Source organism: Oncorhynchus masou, chromosome 9 (assembly GCF_036934945.1).
Source record: "Oncorhynchus masou masou isolate Uvic2021 chromosome 9, UVic_Omas_1.1, whole genome shotgun sequence".
NCBI lineage: Eukaryota > Metazoa > Chordata > Actinopteri > Salmoniformes > Salmonidae > Oncorhynchus > Oncorhynchus masou.
The window spans coordinates 59,776,552-59,802,942 of NC_088220.1; the positions used below are offsets into that span (position 1 = coordinate 59,776,552).

The window sequence follows — 26,391 nt, forward strand, 5'->3', positions numbered from 1 at the left end:
AACATGTAGAGCACTAGAGGAGCGTGTAGAGCACCAGAGGAACATGTAGAGCACTAGAGGAGCGTGCAGAGCACTAGAGGAGCGTGTAGAGCACCAGAGGAGCGTGTAGAGCACCAGAGGAGCGTGTAGAGCACCAGAGGAACATGTAGAGCACTAGAGGAGCGTGTAGAGCACCAGAGGAACGTGTAGAGCACTAGAGGAGCGTGCAGAGCACTATAGGAGCGTGTAGAGCACCAGAGGAGCGTGTAGAGCACCAGAGGAGCGTGCAGAGCACCAGAGGAGCGTGCAGAGCACCAGAGGAGCGTGTAGAGCACCAGAGGAGCGTGCAGAGCACCAGAGGAGCGTGTAGAGCACCAGAGGAGCGTGTAGAGCACCAGAGGAGTGTGCAGAGCACCAGAGGAGCGTGCAGAGCACCAGAGGAGCGTGTAGAGCACCAGAGGAGCGTGTAGAGCACTAGAGGAGCGTGTAGAGCACTAGAGGAGCATGCAGCGCACTAGAGGAGCGTGCAGAGCACCAGAGGAGCGTGCAGAGCACTAGAGGAGCGTGCAGAGCACCAGAGGAGCGTGTAGAGCACTAGAGGAGCGTGCAGAGCACTAGAGGAGCGTGTAGAGCTGTAGAGGAGCGTGTAGAGCACTAGAGGAGCGTGTAGAGCACTAGAGGAGCGTGTAGAGCACTAGAGGAGCGTGTAGAGCACTAGAGGAGCGTGTAGAGCACTAGAGGAGCGTGTAGAGCACTAGAGGAGCGTGTAGAGCACCAGAGGAGCGTGCAGAGCACCAGAGGAACATGTAGAGCACTAGAGGAGTGTGCAGAGCACCAGAGGACGTGCAGAGCACTAGAGGAGCGTGTAGAGCACCAGAGGAAAATGTAGAGCACTAGAGGAGTGTGCAGAGCACCAGAGGAGCGTGCAGAGCACTAGAGGAGCGTGTAGAGCACCAGAGGAACATGTAGAGCACTAGAGGAGCGTGTAGAGCACCAGAGGAACATGTAGAGCACTAGAGGAGCGTGTAGAGCACCAGAGGAGCGTGTAGAGCACCAGAGGAACATGTAGAGCACTAGAGGAGCGTGTAGAGCACCAGAGGAGCGTGTAGAGCACCAGAGGAACATGTAGAGCACTAGAGGAGCGTGTAGAGCACTAGAGGAGCGTGTAGAGCACCAGAGGAACATGTAGAGCACTAGAGGAGCGTGCAGAGCACTAGAGGAGCGTGCAGAGCACTAGAGGAGCGTGTAGAGCACCAGAGGAACATGTAGAGCACTAGAGGAACATGTAGAGCACTAGAGGAGTGTGCAGAGTGCTAGAGGAGCGTGTAGAGCACCAGAGGAACATGTAGAGCACTAGAGGAACATGTAGAGCACTAGAGGAGTGTGCAGAGCACTAGAGGAGCGTGTAGAGCACCAGAGGAGCGTGTAGAGCACCAGAGGAACATGTAGAGCACTAGAGGAGCGTGTAGAGCACCAGAGGAACATGTAGATCACTAGAGGAGCGTGCAGAGCACTAGAGGAGCGTGTAGAGCACCAGAGGAACGTGTAGAGCACCAGAGGAACATGTAGAGCACTAGAGGAGCGTGTAGAGCACCAGAGGAACATGTAGAGCACTAGAGGAGCGTGCAGAGCACTAGAGGAGCGTGTAGAGCACCAGAGGAGCGTGTAGAGCACCAGAGGAGCGTGTAGAGCACCAGAGGAGCGTGCAGAGCACCAGAGGAGCGTGTAGAGCACCAGAGGAGCGTGCAGAGCACCAGAGGAGCGTGTAGAGCACCAGAGGAGCGTGCAGAGCACCAGAGGAGCGTGTAGAGCACCAGAGGAGCGTGTAGAGCACTAGAGGAGCGTGTAGAGCACTAGAGGAGCATGCAGCGCACTAGAGGAGCGTGCAGAGCACCAGAGGAGCGTGCAGAGCACTAGAGGAGCGTGCAGAGCACCAGAGGAGCGTGTAGAGCACTAGAGGAGCGTGCAGAGCACTAGAGGAGCGTGTAGAGCTCTAGAGGAGCGTGTAGAGCACTAGAGGAGCGTGTAGAGCACTAGAGGAGCGTGTAGAGCACTAGAGGAGCGTGTAGAGCACTAGAGGAGCGTGTAGAGCACTAGAGGAGCGTGTAGAGCACTAGAGGAGCGTGTAGAGCACCAGAGGAGCGTGTAGAGCACTAGAGGAGCGTGTAGAGCACTAGAGGAGCGTGTAGAGCACTAGAGACTAGAGGTTGTCCTACTGTCTGCTAGAACTCTTCCACCAGTGAGACAGTTTAAGGCCGAGGGTAGTTAACGCTACATTTTAAAAACAGAACAAACCTCTTGGTAGAAAGTATACTTCTTAATGGTACCTTGGTATTCTTCAACTCCATCTGAATAAAGGAAAACACGTTGCTAAACAAAGAAAGCAGACAATATTTTTGTGGTTGTTTTAGCTGTGTTTTTATGCAGTTTTTTCACATGTAATGTACATACTCTCTTCAGAAGTTTGGGACGAGTACCAGTCCGACATTGTACCATACAGATTGTACTGGAAAAATAGGATTTAGATATGTTCTTCTATACTGTATCATACACAGGCATCCTTCATGTACCATACTTATCATCACCATCACCATTTGTATTATTATTATTATGATTTTAGACATTCCATAAAAAAGGTGTCATGCGTGTCATCTCAGTCAGCCAGACAGAGAGAGAGAAAGAGGGAGAGCGAGAGAGGAGAAGAGATAAGGAGATACATTTGACGTTCCAACGTTTGATCAGACTGAAAGACTGTCCCAAATGGCACCCTATTTTTGACAAAAGTAGTGCACTATTTAGGGTCTATGGTGCCGTTTGGCACTTAGACAATAACAGTACCACTTTGCGTCTCTTCATTACACTTGTAATCAACCAATCATTTCTCCCCAAAACAAAACACCTAAACACATGAAAATAACAGTCAGACATAAACAAACAAACAGTTCAAAGGTCAGATCAGATCCAGTCCAGAGCCACTGTCTGTTGAGAGTTCAGACACTTTCTTGCTGAAACTACAATTCCCATGAGTCTTTGGGCCTGGAACTTTTCTCCAATCCGATCAGTGTATTTGTACCAGCAATGACATCAGTAAGAGCGTCCTTCCCACAGTCACCATGATAGGTCAAGGGTTTGAGGGGGATGGGACACCCTGAAACACCCCCTGTCTGGGTCCATAGGCTAGAGGGGGGAATCCATTGTGCTAGCATCTAGCAGGTTAGCGGTTCGCCTTGGCTGCTTCTTTGGCTGCCAGGATGAGAGGAGTCAGACTGGATAAAGGCTTGGCCACCTTCAGGAACTGGTGCTGTGGAGGAGGAGGAGAGAAGAAAGGAAAACGAGGAGAGGAAAGATAGGTTTAGTTTTATTAGTGGTAAAACTAGTCATGTGGTTTGAGGCAGAAACCAACCTTGTGCCTCTCTCTCTTTCTCTCTCTCTCTCTCTCTCTCTCTCTCTCTCTCTCTCTCTCTCTCTCTCTCTACCTGTAGTAGGTCATTAGCGCTCCCTCTCTTCTCCACATCCATCTCCAGGCAACAGGTGAGGAAGTCTCTGAAGACTGAGGACAGTTTCTCTGGGTTCTGAAGCTCTGGAGTCCCGTTGGTCGCAATCAGATACAACGCCTAGGAGATAGGACAGGACAGACAGGAGCCGTTATAGACACACAAAGACAGAGAGACACACACACACACACATTCGCTCTCTCTCTACCTCTTACCCTGAGTGGGTTCTCATTGAGGTAAGGGGGTTCTCCCTCCACCATCTCTATAGCCATGATGCCTAGAGACCAGATGTCAACTTTAGGACCGTACGCCTTCCTGGTCACCACCTCTGGAGCCATCCAATAGGGAGTCCCCACCATGGTGCTCCTCTTACTCTGCTCTGGAGTGATCTGGGCACAGAACCCAAAGTCAGCTAGAGAGGAGAGAGAGAACACACATGTTAGAATAGGACATTGCACTCTATTGCACTATATAAGACTAAATATGCAATGGCACAGTGGTCGTGCTGCATTAGAACACAAACTATGAGCTCCCTCTGCTGGTCAAATGGAGACACTGCACATTAATGCCCCCATCTCCAACCCTAAGTGTGTTACATACTGAGTTTCACTGATCCGTCTATTCCCAGAAGGATGTTGTCACTCTTGATGTCGCGATGGATCACCTGGTTAGAATGGAGGAACTCCAAGGCCTGCAGACACTGGAGAGAGAGAGAGAAAGAGAGATGTACAAAAGTGCTTAAAGCATCACTTTCTGAATTAGAAAGCAGGCCGACAAGCCATGTACACACACACACACACAACAGCACTGACCTCCCGACACACAGCAGCGATCTGAGCCTCGTCCATACATGTTTCCGTGACAACGTCAGTCAGAGAACCCCCAGCCAGATACTCCATCACTACCCATAGTTCCTCCCCCACCAGGTAACTACAGAAACACAACAACCACACCCATGTTACCATGGTAACATCAAATATCACCACTGTACCAGTTCATCAATGGTAAGGGGAAGATAGAGGATGTGAGGGACGGTTAGGGAGTGTCTGTGTGTGAAAAAGAAGAAGCCGAAAGACAAGATGAAGATATCTAGTCCTCACAACTAATATGTGTGTTTACATGTCAATGTGTGCGTTTAGGAGTGTGTGTGTTTGTAAGCGTGTCTCACCTGTCTAGTAAACGATGTGTGTGTGTGTCTCACCTGTCCAGGTAGTTAACAATGTTGGGGTTCTTGTTTTCCCTCATGACCAGGATCTCGTTGATGATGAGCTCCTTCTTGGGCTGCTGCTGCAGGTTCATCTGTTTAATGGCCACCTCCTGGCCTGTAGCGATGTCTATGGCCGTATATACCGTACCTGACGCACTGGAGAGAGAAGGAAAGAGAGGAGGGGGGAGAGACTTCTTTCATTTCAAAGTGAAGAAGTGAAGTGTGTGTGTGTGTGTGTGTGTGTGTGTGTGTGTGTGTGTGTGTGTGTGTGTGTGTGTGTGTGTGTGTGGTGTAGACTCACCCCTGTCCGATCTTCTCGAAGCGCGTGTATTTCTTCTTGGGGTCTCCCACACTGACAATACTCCCTGAGAGGAGGGAGGAAGGGAAATAAGTGAGGTTAATAAATAGCCTGGTTCCTCTCTAGGTTTCTTCCTAGGTTTTGGCCTTTCTAGGGAGTTTTTCCTAGCCACCGCGCTTCTACACCTGCATTGCTTGCTGTTTGGGGTTTTAGGCTGGGTTTCTGTACAGCACTTTGAGATATCAGCTGATGTACGAAGGGCTATATAAATAAATTTGATTTGATAAATGAAACAGAAGGACAGAGTGAAGAGTCAGAGAGAGACAGACAGACAGGGAAACAGAGAAGAGGCATAGCGGCAGAAGTGGGACCATTACAGTACAGAGACTCTCAGAGATTTCACTTTAAAACCACTGTAGGACCACGGCTGTCAGGGTCAGGTCAAAGACATGCTGGTCGGACTCAGACAGATGGTGAGAGAGGGAGAGGAGGAGAGAGAGAAAAAGAGACAGTAACAGACAGAACATCTTGTTAGGTCCACAGTTGGAGGTGAGACTGTCAGATGCTCAATTTAACAGGATCACTCAGTAACTCCAGGAAATTGGACAGTAGAGAGAGAAGATGACCAATCAGATGCCAGGGTTGGACGGGAGGGTAGGAGGGTAGGAGGATGTCTGAGTGACAGTATTGTTTCTTACCAGTAGAGGGAGACCTGAGTACATCTGAGGCATGGAGCATCATAGGATGATATAGTTGAACTAGTTATACACACACACACACACACACACACCTCACCCAATGGATTACAGAGTACACACACCATTCATCACTACAGAGTATCTTACGGAACAATGACAGGAGATAGTACAAGGGATCTGAAACCAGCAGCCAGTGCAGTTTACTTCTATTGCAACTTTCAGACTAGCTGTGTGTGTCTGTGCATGCGTTACTTACGCAGTTTCTCCAGTATCTCTTCATCAGACATCTTCTTCTTGCGTGTTTTGTCTGCGGGGCGTGGCAGGGAGGGGCCAGGAGCAGGACTAGGGGTGGGGCTAGTGGGGGGTGTGATGGCAGAGGTGGCGCCCTCCGGAGGTGGGGGGGAGATAGGCGACGTGGCAACGTCTCTGGTGGGAGGAGCTGGGAGGGGATCTATCACAGAACGAGTGTATATCTGAGGAAAAAGTGAGAAGGAGGGAAGGAGAGAGAGGAGGAGGGAGTGAGGGAGGGGGAGGGAAGGGAGAGGAGGAGGGAGGGAGGGAGGGAGGGAGGGAGGGAGGGAGGGAGGGAGTTAGGGAGGGAGGGAGGGAGGGAGGGAGGGAGGGAGGGAGGGAGGGAGGGAGGGAGGGAGGGAGGGGGGGGAGGGTGAAAGAAGGGAGAGTGTGAATGAAGAGAGAGAGAAGGACAACGTTAGACTTCAGAGCTATAGCTTATGCAATTGGTGGTCCACCAAACCAACTCAGTTACAGTTACTGTTCCTTATTTTACTGTGTCTGTGTGTCCCAGTCAGGTGCGCTAAGCTGCTAAATCACTGTGGCAACAGTGGCGCCATGGCAGTAGCCCTTTCTGAGACGCCACTTCAGTTCGGACCGAAAGAAAAGACCCCTCTCAGCCAATCAGAGAACAGACTTCTCTAGGGGATTTCTCTGGTGTGTGTGTGTGTTTTCTGTGACAACAGAGTGAACAGAGAGGCAGTGTGAGTTTAGTATCTAAATTCAGCCCCCTGCTGCCGCCCATGATCGTCACACACACACACACACACACACACACACACACACACACACACACACACACACACACACACACACACACACACACACACACACACACACACACACACACACACACACAATGCTGAGTCTGTTAGTGAAGAGCAGCACAAGGATAGTGTGACTTTATTTACCTTGTCTGGAGCCAGGGGGCTGAGTGTATGTGTGTGGCGTGTGTCTTACTGATTTGGTGTGTTCTGGTCGGGGAGCAACAACAGGAGGGGGCGTGGCCTCATCTTCCTCGTCCTCAGATACGGTTGCTATGGCAGGCGTCTCTGACACAGCCTTGGAGCTCTGAAGAGGATGTGACATTACTTTCAGTTAGCTCACTTTCTTTTCCTGTTGTTAATAATCCCTCCTTCTCCATCTCCCCCTTTCTTCTCCTTCTGACTGACTGACAGCCAGGCAGGTAGAGAAGGTGAATGGAGGAAAACATACTGATTCACAGACAGTGCAGACAAAGGGAGAGAATGAGGGATGGAGAGGTAAAGAGAGAGGGAGAAGTAGAGCCAGGGAATGCATCTCAAGGACTGTTGATTGGCACACCTCTCCATTTTGTCCTCTGCTCTCTCTTCCACCATCTCTTATCCTCTCATTCTCTCTGTTTATCCCGTTTTTCTCTATCACTCCAATCCTTTTTGCCATTCTTCATCTATGGCTCTAAACACACATTGATAGTTGACATATGTTCCTACATACGTTCCTATCAAAATGCACCCTATTCCTTATATAGTGCCCTACCATGGCTCATAGGGCTCTGGACAGAATTGTGGTGATGGGCCCTGATCAAAAGTTGTGCACTATATATGATTAGGGGCACCCAGGTGGCGCAGCAGTCTAAGGCACTGTATCTCAGTGCTGTCACAACAGTCCCTGGTTCGAATCCAGGCTGTATCACATCCGGCCATGATTGGGAGTCCCATAGGGCAGCACAGAATTGGCCCAGCGTCGCCCGGGTTTGGCCGGGGTAGGCCGTCATTATAAATAAGAATTTGTTCTTAACTGACTTGCCTAGTGAAATTAAATAGGGTGTGTCGGGAGACTTACGGCAGTGTTGGAACAGCTGTAGTTGTCTGAACTCTTGTCTGTAGAGGAGAAGGAAAACAGGAGAAAGGAGGAGAAAACAAGACAAATAGTGTGTGTTAATATCTGAATGTGTGTGTGTGTATACATGCTAGTGTGTGTGTACCTGTAAAGCTCATGTATTTCTGGCTGTTGTTGGTCTCCTTGGAGTCATAGAATTTGAGAACATCAAGGACAGCCTGAGGATTCTTCTTCTGTTCCAGCTTAGTGATGTTAGAGGTCTGGAGCAACCGAGCCCATTGCTCCGGCATGCCCTACACACACAATGTTAGTAACAAGAGGGAGATGTCGTGTGGTCAGAGAACTGGGTCATATCTCCATCCTACAGTCTCATCCCCCACTCTGCTTCCCTCTACTCACTCGCTCCATTCCTCCTAAGATCTCCCCCTATGACAGACAGAGAGGGAGCAAGAGGCATTGAGGGTAATAGTGAAATAGAGAGGATGCGTCTGAACTGGTTCCATTTCCCTATAAAGTGCACACATTTTGACAAGGGCCCATAGGACTCTAGTCAAAAGTACTGCATTCATATATTAATATATATACAGTGAGGGAAAAAAGTATTTGATCCCCTGCTGATTTTGTACATTTGCCCACTGACAAAGAAATGATACGTCTATAATTTTAATGGTAGGTTTATTTGAACAGTGAGAGACAGAATAACAACAACAAAAATCCAGAAAAACGCATGTCAAAAATGTTATAAATTGATTTGCATTTTAATGAGGGAAATAAGTATTTGACCCCTCTGCAAAACATGACTTAGTACTTGGTTGCAAAACCCTTGATGGCAATCACAGAGGTCAGACGTTTCTTGTAGTTGGCCACCAGGTTTGCACACATCTCAGGAGGGATTTTGTCCCACTCCTCTTTGCTGATCTTCTCCAAGTCATTAAGGTTTCGAGGCTGATGTTTGGCAACTCAAACCTTCAGCTCCCTCCACAGACTTTCTATGGTATTAAGATCTGGAGACTGGCTAGGCCACTCCAGGACCTTAATGTGCTTCTTCTTGAGCCACTCCTTTGTTGCCTTGGCCGTGTGTTTTGGGTCATTGTCATGCTGGAATACCCATCCACGATCCATTGTTAATGCCCTGGCTGAGGGAAGGAGGTTCTCACCCAAGATTTGACGGTACATGGCCCTCTTTGATGCGGTAAAGTTGTCCTGTGGCCTTAGCAGAAAAACACCCCCAAAGCATAATGTTTCCACCTCCATGTTTGACGGTGGGGATGGTGTTCTTGGGGTCATAGGCAGCATTCCTCCTCCTCCAAACACGGCGAGTTGAGTTGATGCCAAAGAGCTCCATGTATATGTGCTTTCTTGAGCAGGGGGACCTTGCGGGCGCTGCAGGATTTCAGTCCTTCACGGCGTAGTGTGTTACCAATTGTTTTCTTGGTGACTATGGTCCCAGCTACCTTGAGATCATTGACAAGATCCTCCTGTGTAGTTCTGGGCTGATTCCTCACCGTTCTCATGATCATTGCAACTCCATGAGGTGAGATCTTGCATGGAGACCCAGGCCGAGGGAGATTGACAGTTATTTTGTGTTTCTTCCATTTGCGAATAATCGCACCAACTGTTGTCACCTTCTCACCAAGCTGCTTGGTGATGGTCTTGTAGCCCATTCCAGCCTTGTGTAGGTCTACAATCTTGTCCCTGACATCCTTGGAGAGCTCTTTGGTCTTGGCCATGGTGGAGAGTTTGGAATCTGATTGATTGCTTCTGTGGACAGGTGACTTTTATACAGGTGACAAACTGAGATTAGGCGCACTCCCTTTAAGAGTGTTCTCCTAATCTCAGCTCGTTACCTGCATAAAAGACACCTGGGAGCCAGAAATCTTTCTGATTGAGAGGGGGTCAAATACTTATTTCCCTCATTAAAATGCAAATCAAATTTAAAACATTTTTGGATTTTTTTGTTGTTATTCTGTCTCTCACTGTTCAAATAAACATACCATTAAAATTATAGACTGATCATTTCTTTGTCAGTGGGCAAACATACAAAATCAGCAGGGGATCAAATACTTTTTCCCTCACTGTGTATATACACTGCTCAAAAAATAAAGGGAACACTAAAATAACATCCTAGATCTGAATGAATGAAATATTCTTATTAATTACTTTTTTCTTTACATAGTTGAATGTGCTGACAACAAAATCACACAAAAATTATCAATGGAAATCAAATTTATCAACCCATGGAGGTCTGGATTTGGAGTCACACTCAAAATTAAAGTGGAAAACCACACTACAGGCTGATCTAACTTTGATGTAATGTCCTTAAAACAAGTCAAAATTAGGCTCAGTAGTGTGTGTGGCCTCCACGTGCCTGTATGACCTCCCTACCACGCCTGGGCATGCTCCTGATGAGGTGGCGGATGGTCTCCTGAGGGATCTCCTCCCAGACCTGGACTAAAGCATCCGCCAACTCCTGGACAGTCTGTGGTGCAACGTGGCATTGGTGGATGGAGCGAGACATGATGCCCCAGATGTGCTCAATTGGATTCAGGTCTGGGGAACGGGTGGGCCAGTCCATAGCATCAATGCCTTCCTCTTGCAGGAACTGCTGACACACTCCAGCCACATGAGGTATAACATTGTCTGGCATTAGGAGGAACCCAGGGCCAACCGCACCAGCATATGGTCTCACAAGGGGTCTGAGGATCTCATCTCGGTAACTAATGGCAGTAAGGCTACTCACACTTCTGTGAAATCAAACTGTCCACTTAGGAAGCAACACTGATTGACAATAAATGTCACATGCTGTTGTGCAAATGGAATAGACAACAGGTGGAAATTATAGGCAATTAGCAAGACACCCCAAATAAAGGAGTGGTTCTGCAGGTGGGAACCACAGACTACTTCTCAGTTCCTATGCTTCCTGGCTGATGTTTTGGTCACTTTTGAATGCTGGCGGTGCTTCCACTCTAGTGGTAGCATGAGACGGGGTCTACAACCCACACAAGTGGCTCAGGTAGTGCAGCTCATCCAGGATGGAACATCAATGCGAGCTGTGGCAAGAAGGTTTGCTGTGTCTGTCAGCGTAGTGTCCAGAGCATGGAGGCGCTACCAGGAGAGAGGCCAGTACATCAGGAGACGTGGAGGAGGCCGTAGGAGGGCAACAACCCAGCAGCAGGACCGCAACCTCCGCCTTTGTACAAGGAGGAGCACTGCCAGAGCCCTGCAAAATGACCTCCAGCAGGCCACAAATATGCATGTGTCTGCTCAAACGGTCAGAAACAGACTCCATGAGGGTTGTATGAGGGCCCGATGTCCACAGGTGGGGGTTGTGTTTACAGCCCAAAACCGTGCAGGACGTTTGGCATTTGCCAGAGAACAACAAGATTGGCAAATTCGCCACTGGCGCCCTATGCTCTTCACAGATGAAAGCAGGTTCACACTGAGCACGTGACAGACGTGACAGAGTCTGGAGACGCCGTGGAGAACGTTCTGCTGCCTGCAACATCGTCCAGCATGACCGGTTTGGCGGTGGGTCAGTCATGGTGTGGGGTGACATTTCTTTGGGGGGCCGCCCAGCCCTCCATGTCCTCGCCAGAGGAAGCCTGACTGCCATTAGTCACCGAGATGAGATCCTCAGACCCCTTGTGAGACCATATGCTGGTGCGGTTAGCCCTGGGTTCCTCCTAATGCAAGACAATGCTAGACCTCATGTGACTGGGGTGTGTCAGCAGTTCCTGCAAGAGGAAGGCATTGATGCTATGGACTGGCCCGCCCGTTCCCCAGACCTGAATCCAATTGACCATATCTGGGACATCATGTCTCGCTCCATCCACCAACGCCACGTTGCACCACAGACTGTCCAGGAGTTGGCGGATGCTTTAGTCCAGGTCTGGGAGGTGATCCCTCAGGAGACCATCCGCCACCTCATCAGGAGCATGCCCAGGCGTTGTAGGGAGGTCATACAGGCACACTACTGAGCCTCATTTTGACTTGTTTTAAGGACATTACATCAAAGTTGGATCAGCCTGTAGTGTGGTTTTCCACTTTAATTTTGAGTGTGACTCCAAATCCAGACCTCCACAGATTGATACATTTGATTTCCATTGATAATTTTTGTGTGATTTTGTTATCAGCACATTCAACTATGTAAAGAAAAAAGTATTTAATAAGAATATTTAATTCATTCAGATCTAGGATGTGTTATTTTAGTGTTCACTTTATTTTTTTGAGCAGTGTATATAGTATATCACAAAAGTGAGTACACCCCTCACATTTTTGTAAATATTTCAGTATATCTTTTCATGTGACAAAACTGAAGAAATGACACTTTGCTACAATGTAAAGTAGTGAGTGTACAGCTTGTATAACAGTGTAAATTTGCTGTCCCCTCAAAATAACTCAACACACAGCCATTAATGTCTAAACCGCTGTCAACAAAAGTGAGTACACCCCTAAGTAAAAATGTCCAAATTGGGCCCAATTAGCCATTTTCCCTCCCCGGTGTCATGTGACTCGTTAGTGTTCCAAGGTCTCAGGTGTGAATGGGGAGCAGGTGTGTTAAAAAAATAATAAAATAAAAATGTAATGACATTCACAGAGGAGGATGGTCCTCACCATCCTCCTCTGAGTATCCTCCACTATTCTACACAGGCCATAGTTGATCAGCTGAATCATTGTTAAACACCCTACTAGATACAGACCCTAGATCTCGAGCACGTAGACAGACCCTAGTAGAGCATAGATGTAGAGCACATGGACTCACTGTGAACTCTCCAGTGACCGCATCGAAGCCCACATGGATGGTGTGTTCAAAATCAGAAGGCAGAGAGATCTCTGGACGCTCCTTCTTCTTGTTGGCTATGAGAGAGATAAAGAGAGAGATAAAATTAGGAGAGAAAGGGAGAGAGGAGAGGCTCATGGGAAGGCTAACCATGCAAGCTACCGCAAGGGATCCTGGGGGATTTGGATGTCTGTCTTCCCCCTAGTTACCTCCCTGTGCGCGCGCACACAGGACTCACTCTTGTCTCCTCCTCCTGTCAGGATGGACCTGATGGAGCGATCTTTCTTCTTCCTGTCCTCTGGGTTGGGGGGGAGGGGCTTGGAGCCATGGGGGACGGGATCTTTGCTGCAGGAGCCAATCAGAGTGCTGGTGTTCCTCATGGGCGGGGCTGGGGGCTTGTCCTCAATGTCCCCATTATCAGACATCTTCACCAATTACACGCCGGCTGCTCCTGGAACAACCAATCAACATTAGGTCACAGAACATTACCAGTCTACCAGCCTATCAACTAACATGACATTAGTCCACTAGCCAATCAACTGACAAAATATTTAGCCAATCCGCTGACAACACCAGTCCATTAGCCTGTCAGCTGACAGAACATTAGTACTCTAGCCAATTAGCTGACAGAACATTATTCCACTAGCCCATCAGCTGAGAGAGCATTAGTCAACTAGCCTATCAGCTAACATGACACAGGTAGTAGAGCTACCAGTCCATAGTTGACAAGCTGGTATTCTGTTTGATCCGGAAACACACTATCATTTACAGGCCAGTTTCCCGGAAACAGAGTGTGTGCGTGCACGCTGCAAACACTGACCACTGAGTCACAATCCAGGAAGAGAAAGACACACAACCCTGCTACCTCTGCTCACAAACTAATTCTAAGAGCCATTGCACTGAGGAGAGAAAGGAACAAGCTAATGACTGGTTGTACCACAAACATCTAAAAATGGCACACACACACAGATTCTCACACACACAAAGTCATTCACATAGGGGATGTAAGCTAACCTGCTATAGTGAATGCTCTGGTGGACACAGTCTACCAAAGGGAACAACTATCTGGGTCAGATACACACACACAGGACAGTTTTACAGAGTTCATGTCAAGAGAAGAGCTTACCAAGAAAAATGTCCAAAAGGACTAATTTGAGGTAGAAAGTTGGAGCACTAAACGAAAAAAGCAGATTTATTTATTTTAGCTCACTTTAATCCACTGTACAGGAGAATAACAGAGTTCATGTCGTCTCAATGCAGGAATGAACCAACTTCCACATGGTAAATAATGTGACATTTACATCTATTTGTAATCATCTGGTACACTGACCTCATCATACCTCAGGGTTAGTGTAACAGAGTTAATATCGTATACTGCAATGCCACAGCTTGAAATGGCTCCCTTCCTGTCACTGAATTGCTAGCTCTTCGGTGGTGTAACTGGCTAAGCAGTTGTCAAGCGGGCGGTCTCTTGTTTGCGAACCACTTGTTAGTAAGAGGACTGGGACAGTGAAGGAAGCTACAGTACACTTCTATACAGGCACAGTGACGCCTGTGTTACATTAGCAGTGGCTAGGTTCTGTCTGGCCTTACCCAGGTCTGTCTGTCTGTCTATCAGAATGGAACTCTGTTCTTGGCCTCAGCTTCTGTCTCCTCAGTCCTCCTTTAACTGCAGGGGGGTTGTATGTGTGAAAGAATGTGAGCGTGTGTGTGTTTGGACTTGAGTTCTGTTCTGCTGCCTTCCAGTCATAATGAGGTCACAGTCTGTGATGTCAGAACGAGTCATGGGGTAGGAGGTGGGGTTTGTGGCTCACACACACACACGTCATGAAAGTGTGGAACTACAGTATATTTGTCACACAAACACTAAACAGATGTATAAACAAATGCACACAGTCTACAATCACACACCTCTTCACATTCACAGCTCTGGTGACTAAGAGAGCAGCTGGCCACAAGGTGGATCACACACACATACTGTACTTGATATGGTTCTGTAATTCTAGAGCACCTTTGTCACCTCCTCCCTTCTTTCCATCTTCCCTCCCTCCTTCAGACATCAAACACATCCTCCCCCGTCTCACCTTCCCCCTTCTCCCCATCCAAATCCTCCTCTGGCAAGCAGACACGAGGGAGGTTTTACATTTTTAGTTTATACATACAACCCTGTCATCACACATCACCCTACTAACACACACACACACACACACACACACACACACACACACACACACACACACACACACACACACACACACACACACACACACACACACACACACACACACACACACACACACACACACACACACACAGAGCAGAAGACTAATAAGAAGGTACATCTTGAGCTACGTCCCAAATGGCACCCTATTCCCTTTACATTGCACAACTTTTGACCAGGGCCCATAGAGCTCTAGTCAAAAGTAGTATGCTATGTAGGGAATAGGGTGCCATTTGAGATGCATCTCTGGTGCTTTCCACTGACTGAGCTGACGCTATAGATATCAAACAGGGTTGGACTCAGATTACAACCCTGTCTCACCCCTGTCTGAATTTTTTTTTGTGACCAATTTTAAAAAGCACAAAACACACACATATTGTTTTGTTGTCTGACAGAGACAGTGGGTTAGCCTGTTGGTGTTCCTCCCTGCAGATCAGCTGAATTAGCTAAACCTCCACAGCCAGCAGGGGAAGAGAGGGGAGGCCTCAATACACCAAGCCCAGAAGACCTCACTATCCCTGGGGAGTTGAGGAGACAGAGACCCCCCCCCGGTGGAGCTAATGACTAGACAGATCGAGCCTACGCACATCGTTTTGTGTGTGTTTGTGTGAGATTACATTTTTTTCAACAAAAGAAAGAACAATATCAAGAGAAAAAAATTAAGAAAGGAAGCAAGAAAGCGAGAAAAATATCAAATAGTATTCCTGTCCCACCATATTAATGAGCCAGCCCCTAGGGCAGAGAGAGAGAGAGAGAGAGAGAGAGAGAGAGACTTCAAATGCATATTTTAACATATTTTAAACACACACACACCAGGTTTCAGTCTTTCAAGTAGATGAGAGCAGACTGTTCTCTCTGATACATTAGCTTCTTGGTTTATTTAAATTCCCAAACAAAGATCAGAATTATCATCATTGTCATGAAAAGATATCAACGTAATCACAACATTATCATGCTTTTATCATCTAGGAAATATAGCTAGTTCACTGATCTGGAGAGAGTTATACATGCTTTTATTGTAACTCTTTGTATACACTCTTTGTCAATCAATCACTCCATTGTCTACAGTTATTTCTAAATGCTCGCTCGGCTTTCAACTGGCACCAGAACATGTAACCATGTCAGCTTCTCGGGCTACCAGTCACTTTTAGAATAGATTTTAACACTATTAATCATGTTTAAGGCTAAACTCGGTTTAGCCCCCATCCTCTATATCAGCCTGAGATCCTCTGGCAGAACACTGTTGACCATTCTAAAATCGAGGTTGAAAATGAAAGGAGACTGAGCATTAGCCATTAGGGCCCCTAGACTTTGGAATGGTCTGCCAGAGGATTTCAGGCTTGCAGATTCACTGCCTCTTTTTAAATCCCTGCTGAAGACACACTTTTATGAAGATGATCTTAATGTAGGACTTCAATATATGCTTCAATTTGCCATTTTCTCTATTGTCCTTCCTCTTGTCTTTGTTTATTTGTTAGTACTTTCATTTGATAATTTTATGATGTAAAGCACTTTGTTACTTGTATTGAAAAGCACTATACAAATACATGATTATTATAATAATGACTGTATGAATATTATGTATGAGGACAGAATGCTTATTATTTGAAAATAGATGGGTTCATAAAGAGAACTTGAAGGTGTGTGTGTGTCCCACTCCCAGGAGTCCCACAACAGGCCCGAGCAGATGGCAGAGAGGACATGGCCAAACACACAATTAGAGAGACAGAGAGCAGCATAGCATAGCGCCTGCTGGCTGGCTGTGGAGGGGGAGAGAGGGGGTACATTTTTGCATGAGTGAGGAACAAGCCAAGCCTGAACTGGACATGCAGTGAGAGACAGTGAGATATTGAGAGAGAGACAGTGAGAGAGAAGGTAAAGAGAAAAAAAAGAGGTTGTGGTTCTGCCCTGGCGCACTGTCCTGCCCCCTCTGGTTGCCTGGGGTTACGGTGTTGATGGATGGACAGTGACAGGAAGACTCTCACTCTATTCACACACAATTCAAATGACCAAACTCACACAGACCAAAACCTGAGAGCTCCTGCTCTCGCTCCTTCTATTTCCATCCCCTCTCTCTCTCGCTCTCGCTCTCACACATACACACACACACACACACACACACACACACACACACACACACACACACACACACACACACACACACACACACACACACACACACACACACACACACACACACACACACACACACACACACACACACACATCACCTCGTCTCACTACAAGCACTCCACCATGCAGAACGGATGACAATTGATTCCAAGAGACATACCCCCTGTGTGTGTGTGTACCAGCTGGTCTATGATACTGCAGTGTTCTCTCACGCCTAAGAGCAGGAAATTAAGCCAAACAGAGAAAATCAACAACACTCTCTCATCCATGACCGACTGATGACGTCACCAATATCACCATGACGACCTACTACATCACCATGACCAACAAACTATACTGAACAAAAATAAAAATGCAGCAATTTAAAGATTTTACAGAGTTACAGTTCATATGAGGAAATCAGTAAATTAAAGTTAATTATGCCCTAATCTATGGATTTCACATAACCGGGAATGAAGATATGCATCTGTCCAGAAAAAAATAACTTTCTTCTGAAACTCCTCAGTCTATTCTTATTCTGAGAAATGAAGGTTCTTCCATGCGAGAAATTGCCAAGAAACTGAAGATCTCGTACACGCTGTGTACAACTCCCTTCACATAACAGCACAAACTGGCTCCAACCAGAATAGAAAGAGGAGTGGGAGGCCCCGGTGCACAACTGAGCAAGAGGACAAGTTTGTGTCTAGAGTGTCTAGTTTGAGAAACAGATGCCTCACAAGTCCTCAACCGGCAGCTTCATTAAACATTACCTGCAAAACACCAGTCTCAACGTCAACAGTGAAGAGGCGACACCAGGATGTTGGCCTTCTAGGCAGAGTTTGCCTGTCCAGTGTGTGTTCAAAAACAAGGACATTTCTAAGTGACCCCAAACTTTTGAACGGTAGTGTATATTTCCTTCATTCTTTCTTTCACTGGAGGACATTAAGTGCTTACAATCCAAAGATGCTTTGCAGCCCGGCACTGTGAGAGGTCTGTCCTCCTAATAACTCTAAGTGAGCTTAATGTCAGCTTAAGAGAAAAACACACACACAGCAGCCAGTGTTGATAAATCAGTGTATGTTGGCGTCTTAAAAATGTCAACCTGAGAAGGCTTTCAAATACACTTTAACATACCCTCTGGCTGTGTGTGTGTGTGTGTGTTTCGGAATTGATGATGACAACAGTCAAGATTCCCAGTGTGCTCATAGGGCGTATCCTAGTGCGTGTGTGTGTTCAAATGTATGACTAGCCTTCCTCACCTTTCATCAATGCACTGTGTGTGTATGTGTGTGTCGCGGCTCTCCATGGGTGCCTAGAGATATCACAGGAATCTCGTCGCCAGCAGATTCTTAGGGTGGGGTGCATCCCAACATTCTACTGTGGCTCCCCCTTTTCCTCTCCTCCTTGACACTCCATCACCATGACATCATCATGAGTTCCACCAGGCGATTGTTTTGAATCACAAAGAAGAAAAAGATCCATCTTCTTTCTCTCTGTCTCCCTTTGCATCGCTCTCTTTACATCTGCTGTCTGTTCGTTTAACCGTGCCTAGAGAGACGCTCACACTGACTGCGTTTTCCTTTACCTCTGAAGATGTGTGTGTGTGTGTGTGTGTGTGTGTGTGTGTGTGTGTGTGTGTGTGTGTGTGTGTGTGTGTGCGCGCGTGCACGCATTGAAGAGGGAAGGGGGTGAGATGGATAGAGGAGTAGAAAGCAAGGGAGCGAAGCAGAGAGAAAGAGAACAATGCCAGTCCTGAGGAATCCTAGGAGCTCCATTATTCACTAAAAAGTGTTTGAAGCTGATCCCTCTATTTTACCCCCTCTACCCCTTGCCCTCTCTCACCCTATTTCTCTGAGAAAAAAGGGAAGGGTGTGTGAGAGAGAGAGAATTGAATGAGAGCTGTGAGCCACTGACTAGTCTAAGTACCCAACACATAATCTCTCTCTCCTTCTCCCCCTCTCTGTGCCTGTCCAGAGTAAACTACAGGGAGAGGGCTGGTCAGTGACCTCACCACTGAACGACTCACTTCTCATATGATAACTATTAAACACAGAACTGGAACAGACACACACACACACACACACAACCATACAGGTATGAGGGTCTCTGCCCACCAGCTCTCTGGCCCTGCCCACCAACCCAATCACCATAAATAATGCATGTTGCAAAGCCTGCTGGGAGCCCAGAGCTGCTCCACCCCCAAGAAAAGGAATGATATAACTAGACAAGTGTGTGTGTGTGTGTGTGTGTGTGTGTGTGTGTGTGTGTGTGTGTGTGTGTGTGTGTGTGTGTGTGTGTGTGTGTGTGTGTGTGTGTGTGTGTGTGCAAAAACTTATCTAGCCTAACTAGAGAACAAAAGTTCAGCATGGTAACAGGAGGCCCTTAACTATACAAATGGTAAATATTTAAACTCCAACCACTGTTATGGTTTTATAAATGCATTGTATGCACGCATGTGTGTGCATATGTGTGTCTTCATTGAGTATTGCTAGCTGCAGAGCTGTCTGTGATTGTTAGCAGATCTTCTGAGAGAGAGAGAGAGAGAGAGAGAGAGAGAGAGAGAGAGAGAGAGAGAGAGAGAGAGAGAGAGAGAGACAGAGAGAGACAGAGAGAGACAGAGAGAGAGAGAGAGAGAGTGAGAGAGAGAGGTGTAAAATAGCCAGCAACTCTCAGAGACACTTTACCCTGCTACTAACCTGCTGGCTAGTCTTTCAATACATAGGTGTAGCGAGCTAACCAGTTAGCCAGCTAGCATGATAGCCAGAGAGATCAAATAAGGACTTCTTCCATATTCTGACTGAAATACCCTTTTGCCACCAAACTATCCATTGAACAAAACACTATCCTTTTAACACTAAACTAACACCCAAACTATCCCTTTGGTTAGGGGACATAGTCACTTTAACTCTATCCTACCCGGTGCCCCCGCACATTAGCTCTGTACCAGTACCCCCTGTATATAGCCTCGCTACTGTTATTTTACTGCTGCTCTTTAATTATTTGTTCATTTTATTTTTTACTTATCTAGTTTTCTAAAAATTACATTGTGGGTTAAGGGCTTGTAAGTAAGCATTTCACTGTAAGGTGAAACCTGTTGTATTCGGCGCATGTGACAAATAAAATTTGATTTGGTTTAACAAAACACTATTCCTTTAACACTAAACTCACACCCAAACTATCCTACCCCAGACAGTTTGTGTTCCGCTGCTCAGACATTGCATACATCAACCAATGGTTGCACGCCATGTCATAGACTATAACATACGTGGTTAGCTGATCCGTAAAATACCTATCCAGGTTTCGTAAGATCTAGCATGCATCAGCAATGTCTGAGCAGGGGAACACAACCTATCTATTGAACACCTAAACTTTCCCTTTAACACCAAACTATCAGACTCCTCAGACATTTCACCACACCGCCAGCTGACCAGATGGCAAAACAGCAGGGTGTGTGTGTGTGTGTGTGTGTGTGTGTGTGTGTGTGTGTGTGTGTGTGTGTGTGTGTGTGTGTGTGTGTGTGTGTGTGTGTGTGTGTATTTGAGAGGATAATGGTTATCAATGGAGGTCATCTGAGCTAGAGAAAACAGCTAAATTAATATAGAGAGGAGGTGAGATTCCTACCGCAGCTGTTCACACATTCACTCTAAGCAAGACAAAAAGAGAGAAAGGGAGAGCAAGAGGACTTAACTACAGGTCCATAAGGGCAGCAGCAGGATGGGAATTTAAAGGTTATTTAAATGCTAATGCAGCACTACCTGTCACTGTGTGTGTGTGTGTGTGTGTGTGTGTGTGTGTGTGTGTGTGTGTGTGTGTGTGTGTGTGTGTGTGTGTGTGTGTGGAGAGGGAAAGAGAGAGAAGGGAGAAGGTGTAGGATGAGTAAAGTGAGAGTAAAGGATAACACTTACAAAAGAAGAGGGGGAGAGGAGAGACAGAGAGAGAGAGAGAGAGAGAGAGAGAGGAGAGAGAGAGAGAGACAGAGAGAGAGAGAGAGAGAGAGAGAGAGAGAGAGAGAGAGAGAGAGAGAGAGAGAGAGAGAGAGAGAGAGACAGAGAGAGAGAGAGACAGAGAGAGAGAGAGTCAGAGAGACAGAGAGTCAGAGAGACAGAGAGAGAGAGAGAGAGAGAGAGAGAGAGAGAGAGAGAGAGAGAGAGAGAGAGACAGAGAGAGAGAGAGAGAGAGAGAGAGAGAGAGAGAGAGAGAGAGAGAGAGAGAGAGAGAGAGAGAGAGAGAGAGAGAGAGAGAGAGAGAGAGAGAGAGAGAGAGAGAGAGAGAGAGAGAGAGAGAGAGAGAGAGAGAGAGAGAGAGAGAGAGAGAGAGAGAGAGAGAGAGAGAGAGAGAGAGAGAGAGAGAGAGAGAGAGAGAGAGACAGAGAGCGAGAGAGGGAGAGAGAGAGAGAAAGATATTTATAGTTGATAGTATTATTCTTGCTTCAGTGGACAGGTTAGCTCTGATGCCAGTATTCTGTTCTCTACAGTACTATACTAGAAGGAGGGAGCTCAGGGTAGAAACAAATGATGGAAATACTCCCTCCCTCTGTGTGTGTCAGAGAGAGAACACACACACACACAAACACACACACAATTAAACCTTGGCCTGGCTAAAGTGTCCAATCCTAAACAGTCTGTCGGGTATAAATACCTGACAGGTGAGAGACAATGCAGCCAGGAGACCACACCCACATTCTTACCCCCTTTACACCCCCACATCCTCCAACATCTCTTCATATCACATTGATGAGGCTAATAATAATATTATTACACTGTTTTACACTTGTACATAACATGCACCCATCCCACTTTCCTCCAGCCAGCCAATCACATCTCACTTATTCCTCTACATATTGATGCCATTAAACCTTTATGGGGCACGAAGGTCAATGTTGACTCAGGCACATTAACAGAATTGAGACAAGACCAATGGTGAGAGAGACGACACTAAGATGGGGCTACATCCCAAATAAAAAAACTATTCCCTATACTGTGCACTACTTTTGACCAGAGACCCCCATATAGGAAAAAGGGTGCCATTTGGGATGCACACTGTGTTGTTTCCCCAACCCAGATTAGCCTGGTCTTCTTGGTTAGCCTGTTATTCCTGATGTGTCATTTATTCAAAGTGCCAAGTCAAACTGGGTGAAGGCTGTGGAGCACTGTCACTAATCAGACAGCTACAGCTACACTTATCTAGCCTACCCTCTCTTTCTGTTTCTTCCAGTCTTTTTCTCTTTCTGCCTGTTGGTCTCTCCCTCTGTCTTTCGCTCTTTTCTCCCCTCTCTGTCTCTCTATTCCCTGTCTGTGTGTCTGTGTGTGTCTGTCTGTCTCTCTACCCCGTAAGTGCTATACGGGATCCTTGGGACGTCCCTACCCTAAACCCTAATCGTAACCCCTAGCTTTACCATACCCAACCCTAACCATTTGAATTGTCAACTTCAATGGGGTAGGGACACCGGAAGAATCGGAAGGTTCCCCCATGACGCATAATGATTCGTTTCACATCTTTCTCCTAAAGACATTAAATAAATGAAAATGTCTGCATTGAAATGGATACACTCTGTAATATCTAGCCTAGACTATACATGAGATCAGAACATTTTAACCATGACATTTTTTGCCAATTTTCATCCAGGCGATCAACACACGGAGTTTATTTAATTCAAATGATAACTGTATATTCCCAAATGTTTCATTCATACCGTTCGGCCCTGAAGCGACAGACAACTGGTCCGCGCGCGCACACACACACACACACACATATACACGCACATATACACAGGAGCTCCACCGCCACACACATAAAGGACCCCGTTCCTTTCTCCCAGGGGCAACATCAGTGCAACGATAAATCTGTGTCGCGGCCCCAAGTCCATCCACTGATATAGCTACTGTATGTACGTTCCCTTTCCGTTAGACTGTAGCGCGGTGAGCACGCTCCTCCTGTCTGCCTGGTGGTAACAGTCCTGTAATGTACCGGTAAAGGAAGGTAAAACTAAAAAGACTGTCATGCCCGGTTCTGTCTGTGGATAAAGGAATAGGAGAAACTCACCTCTTGTCGTGTCTTTTGAAAAATTCCTGATGGCGATCCGATCTCTTTGCCAGCACTCACACACATGCATTCGCTCAAGTCGCTCGGGTTTTTTCTTTCTGCCCAATTTGCCAAACCCTTCTTCTATCGCTCTGCCCAGGCTCTGCCAATCCCTGGCTATTGTTAGATACACACCACCCTGCTACATAGCAACGCCCGCCCACTATACTCGTTTATAGAATGCCAGCGGGTCAGGCTGAAGCTCAGTCGTGTGCTTATTGGTCTGTCTGGCTGTTTGTTTCACTGGGAGGTGAGGTGGGTCTCACCATGAGTTTCCCGATTACTTTTCGGGGCTGCATCTCAACAGTATATGTATATCGCTTCCTATCCTTGTGTTCTCTCCTTGTGTCCTTCTCTCCTTGTGCCCACTTTATTCATCTGTAGGCTACAGACTTGACAGGTGCAAAGGTCAATCACTGGGCTGGATTTTACATTAGCTTTATTTAGATTTATCAGCATCATTTATCATCAGACTAATCACTGAATCTTCTGAAGGAGAGGATATAAGGAAAGAATAAGAGAAAAAGTGTGTGTAATTGAGTGAGGATGATGGGAATAGACATAGGCCTGTCTCAAATAGCATTCTATTCTCTTTGTAGTGCACTACTTTTAACCAGGGCCCATAGGGCTCTGGTCAAAATAAGTGCACTATATAGGGACCTAGGGAATAGGGGGCCATTTGGGCCATACGATACATGTATATGGTATGACATCATTGAATCTGTATAACTACTGTTCTCTCTGGTGGTGGGTGGGGGGATCACACCACACAGCCTGGCCACGTTATAGCAGCAATGGGCATTGAGGTAGCAGCGCAGTGTAGGGGGAGACATAGAGGAGAGCAGGGAGCCAGAGAGACGAAAGAGGAGGGAGGGAGGTAGCCACTTCCGCACCAAATGAGCTCAAGCTCACCATCATCTACAGCAGAGCGCATCTCTGATCACACACACACGCGCGCACAGGGTAGCCTGCTGCAGCCGTAAGAAAACAGATCCAGAGGAGCACGCGAGAAGACACATCAAGAGAGAGAGGCGGAGAGACCGAGACTGAGTAGAGAGGCAGATATCTGCAGATAGATATGTCAGGCATTGTGGTGTCTCTGTGTCTGCTAGCGGTCTTTGTGCTGCTGTGTGAGCTGAGCAGGAGAATCTTAACCAAGCTACTAGCTCCCAGAGGGCTGTGTCTGTCTGCTGTTTACGCAGTGGAGCTGGTCTCTACGCTGCAGCTGTGTATCTGCAACCTAGAGCTGCGTCTATTGGGGGAGGTGGGCCGGCTGCAGCCTCAGTTCTGTCTCAGCCTCACATATCTGGCATCTGTGGTCCATGGCCTCACCTTCCACGGAGCCCTGGGGAACCCCTGTAGCACGCTGGAATACACCTACCGGGGACGCCTCACTGCCAGGTTCTATTCTATTCTACTGTATTCTATTGTTTTCTCTATCTAATGGATACATTATCTTTTCTATAATTGTCTCCATGTAATGGATACATTATCTACTCTATTGTTGATTCTATGTAATGAATACCTATTTTAGTATATTCTTTATAGTAGATAGAATATAATAGATTTTTCATCCAATACTAAGTAAAATGTACACTACCGTTCAAAAGTTTGGTGTCACTTAAAAATGTCCTTGTTTTTGAAAGTCCATTAAAATAACATCAAATTTGATCAGAAATACAGTGTAGACATTGTTAATGTTATAAATGACTATTGTAGCTGGAAACGGCTGATTGTTAATGGAATATCTAAATAGGAAACAGAGCCCCATTATCAGCAACCATCACTCCTGTGTTCCAATGGCACATTGTGTTAGCTGAACGGTAGTTTATATTCTGTTAAATTCTATGGGTACATATTCTATTCTATGCATAATGACATTCTATTGCCATCTTTCTATAATGGATATGTATTATATGGATACATATTCTATTCTACTCTATTGTATTCAGGAGCGGCGTGCTGAGGATGGTGTGCCAGTTCATGGCAGCAAGCGTGGCTCGTACCATGCTACAGGGGCTGTGGGCCCTCGGTCTCTCTGACCTGCACCTGAGACACACACTCCAGGGTTTCCAATGCATTAGCCCCATCCACACAGACACACACACCAGCCTGGTGCTCCCCGGCCCTCTGGTCACCGCTGCAGCTGTGGAGCTGGCAGGGGCCTTTGCCATGCAAACCGCCTTCACACACACACACACTATGGACCAGAGGTACCGGGTACATGCCATAGCAGCACTCACCGCTACCTTGACCTATGCAGGTGGGTTACCGTGTTTAACCCTGTGTGTGTGTTATTGTTGCAGGTGTCAGTGATAGGAGCAGTGTTTAAGCCTTTGTGTGTTTGTGTTGCAGGTGGCAAGATGACGGGGGCTGTGTTTAACCCTGCGTTGGCCCTCTCCACCCAGTTCTCCTGCAGTGGGCACTCCTTTCTGGATTACTGCCTGGTCTACTGGCTGGCTCCTCTATTAGGTACTAAGACACATACACACACGCACACACACACACACACAGGTGAAATATGGGGTCCACTTTCTTTTCTGTTTTCTGACATTACTCCCACTCTCTTCTTCCCTCCCCTTTTCTAACCCCCCCCTGCAGGTATGATGTGTTCGGTCCTGTTGTTTGATCAGATGTTGTCTGGTAGAGCTGCTCCCTACCGCCCCCTTCTGGCTAACAAGAGGAAATGACCCTGGGTCATTTTCATTAGTGCACATGTAGCAAAACCGTTTTGTAACAGAATACATTTAACTACAAAAACAAGTTTTTTATTAGTCAAGTTCAGGTAGTTCCTCCCCTTTTCGGTTAGTTTTCTTCTGTTTGGTGTCTACGGCCCTGGACCCACCATCAATCCCTACGAACCGAAGAACCCTGATGCATAGTGACCTCTTTAAAACTAAGCACATTCAAACAAAAAAAAGACTATATATTGAGATGTTTTTTAATCTAGTATGATTTGTGCAGTGGTGGCTGGTGGCACTTGGTCAAATAAACTTAGTTTTAATTGGCTCTCGCTCTGCTCGCGCTGCCTAAAAGCTAAGCATAGCAAATAAGAAACCTTGGTTTCTGTGGCCACGGGTGGTCTAGTTCAGTGGTCCCAAACTTTTCACAACAATTACAACAATATCTATGGGCTAAAAAAATCTAAATTTAAAAAGGAACTGATGCAGAGGTGCAGTCAGGGATTTTGGGCCCCATGAAAAGATATCACATTGGGCCACACCACCGCAGGCCATACCAACCCTGCGCAATTGCTATAACCACACACCTCCAGAACCTAATCGACCCATTCAAAGCTTTAAATAACTCTAGCTTTGCAGGCTTGCAACTCTCTTGTAGTCCAATATTACACTGTGCAGCCATTCTGCATACAGTGGAATTCACTATTTGATGCAAGACTGATATCCTC

The 26,391-nt window shown here is 46.8% G+C and overlaps 2 protein-coding genes across 4 annotated transcripts; one reads left to right on the forward strand and one right to left on the reverse strand.

The window, feature by feature from the left end:
• Positions 1 to 2,372: 2,372 nt before the first annotated feature.
• LOC135546367 (serine/threonine-protein kinase PAK 1-like) lies at positions 2,373 to 23,105 on the reverse strand. 3 transcript variants are annotated; one of them, XM_064974726.1, is made up of 15 exons: positions 22,944 to 23,105; positions 12,807 to 13,013; positions 12,551 to 12,645; positions 8,188 to 8,214; positions 7,934 to 8,081; positions 7,792 to 7,829; positions 6,928 to 7,038; positions 5,933 to 6,149; positions 4,982 to 5,045; positions 4,675 to 4,836; positions 4,286 to 4,403; positions 4,074 to 4,173; positions 3,689 to 3,885; positions 3,456 to 3,593; positions 2,373 to 3,280 (listed from the first exon to the last, which is right to left on the reverse strand). In XM_064974726.1, the coding sequence occupies exons 2-15, from the start codon at positions 12,991 to 12,993 to the stop codon at positions 3,194 to 3,196; spliced, it is 1,689 nt and encodes a 562-aa protein (XP_064830798.1). In that variant the 5' UTR covers positions 12,994 to 13,013; positions 22,944 to 23,105; the 3' UTR covers positions 2,373 to 3,193. The 3 variants fall into 3 exon arrangements, with proteins under 3 accessions (XP_064830798.1, XP_064830797.1, XP_064830799.1); XM_064974725.1 differs by having other exon boundaries at positions 12,807 to 13,019; XM_064974727.1 differs by lacking the exon at positions 8,188 to 8,214 and having other exon boundaries at positions 12,807 to 13,019.
• Positions 23,106 to 23,858: 753 nt separating this feature from the next.
• Positions 23,859 to 25,991, forward strand: LOC135545271 (aquaporin-11-like). The gene is made up of 4 exons (XM_064972899.1): positions 23,859 to 24,383; positions 24,935 to 25,245; positions 25,338 to 25,454; positions 25,584 to 25,991. Exons 1-4 carry the CDS (start codon positions 24,061 to 24,063, stop codon positions 25,670 to 25,672), a joined length of 840 nt encoding a protein of 279 aa, XP_064828971.1. The 5' UTR covers positions 23,859 to 24,060; the 3' UTR covers positions 25,673 to 25,991.
• The last annotated feature ends 400 nt before the right edge of the window (positions 25,992 to 26,391 follow it).

Bases quoted from the DNA above. Each gene is read 5' to 3' on its own strand.
- LOC135546367 (XM_064974726.1), bottom strand. From the start codon at position 12,993: ATGTCTGATAATGGGGACATTGAGGACAAGCCCCCAGCCCCGCCCATG. The intron at 6,150-6,927 runs GTAAGACACACG...CTTTTTCCTCAG, and splicing joins GACCAGAACACACCAAATCA to ATATACACTCGTTCTGTGAT. The intron at 4,404-4,674 runs GTGAGACACACA...GTGTTTCTGTAG, and splicing joins ATTGTTAACTACCTGGACAG to TTACCTGGTGGGGGAGGAAC.
- LOC135545271 (XM_064972899.1), top strand. From the start codon at position 24,061: ATGTCAGGCATTGTGGTGTCTCTGTGTCTGCTAGCGGTCTTTGTGCTG. The intron at 25,246-25,337 runs GTGGGTTACCGT...TTTGTGTTGCAG, and splicing joins CGCTACCTTGACCTATGCAG to GTGGCAAGATGACGGGGGCT. The intron at 25,455-25,583 runs GTACTAAGACAC...CCCCCCCTGCAG, and splicing joins CTGGCTGGCTCCTCTATTAG to GTATGATGTGTTCGGTCCTG.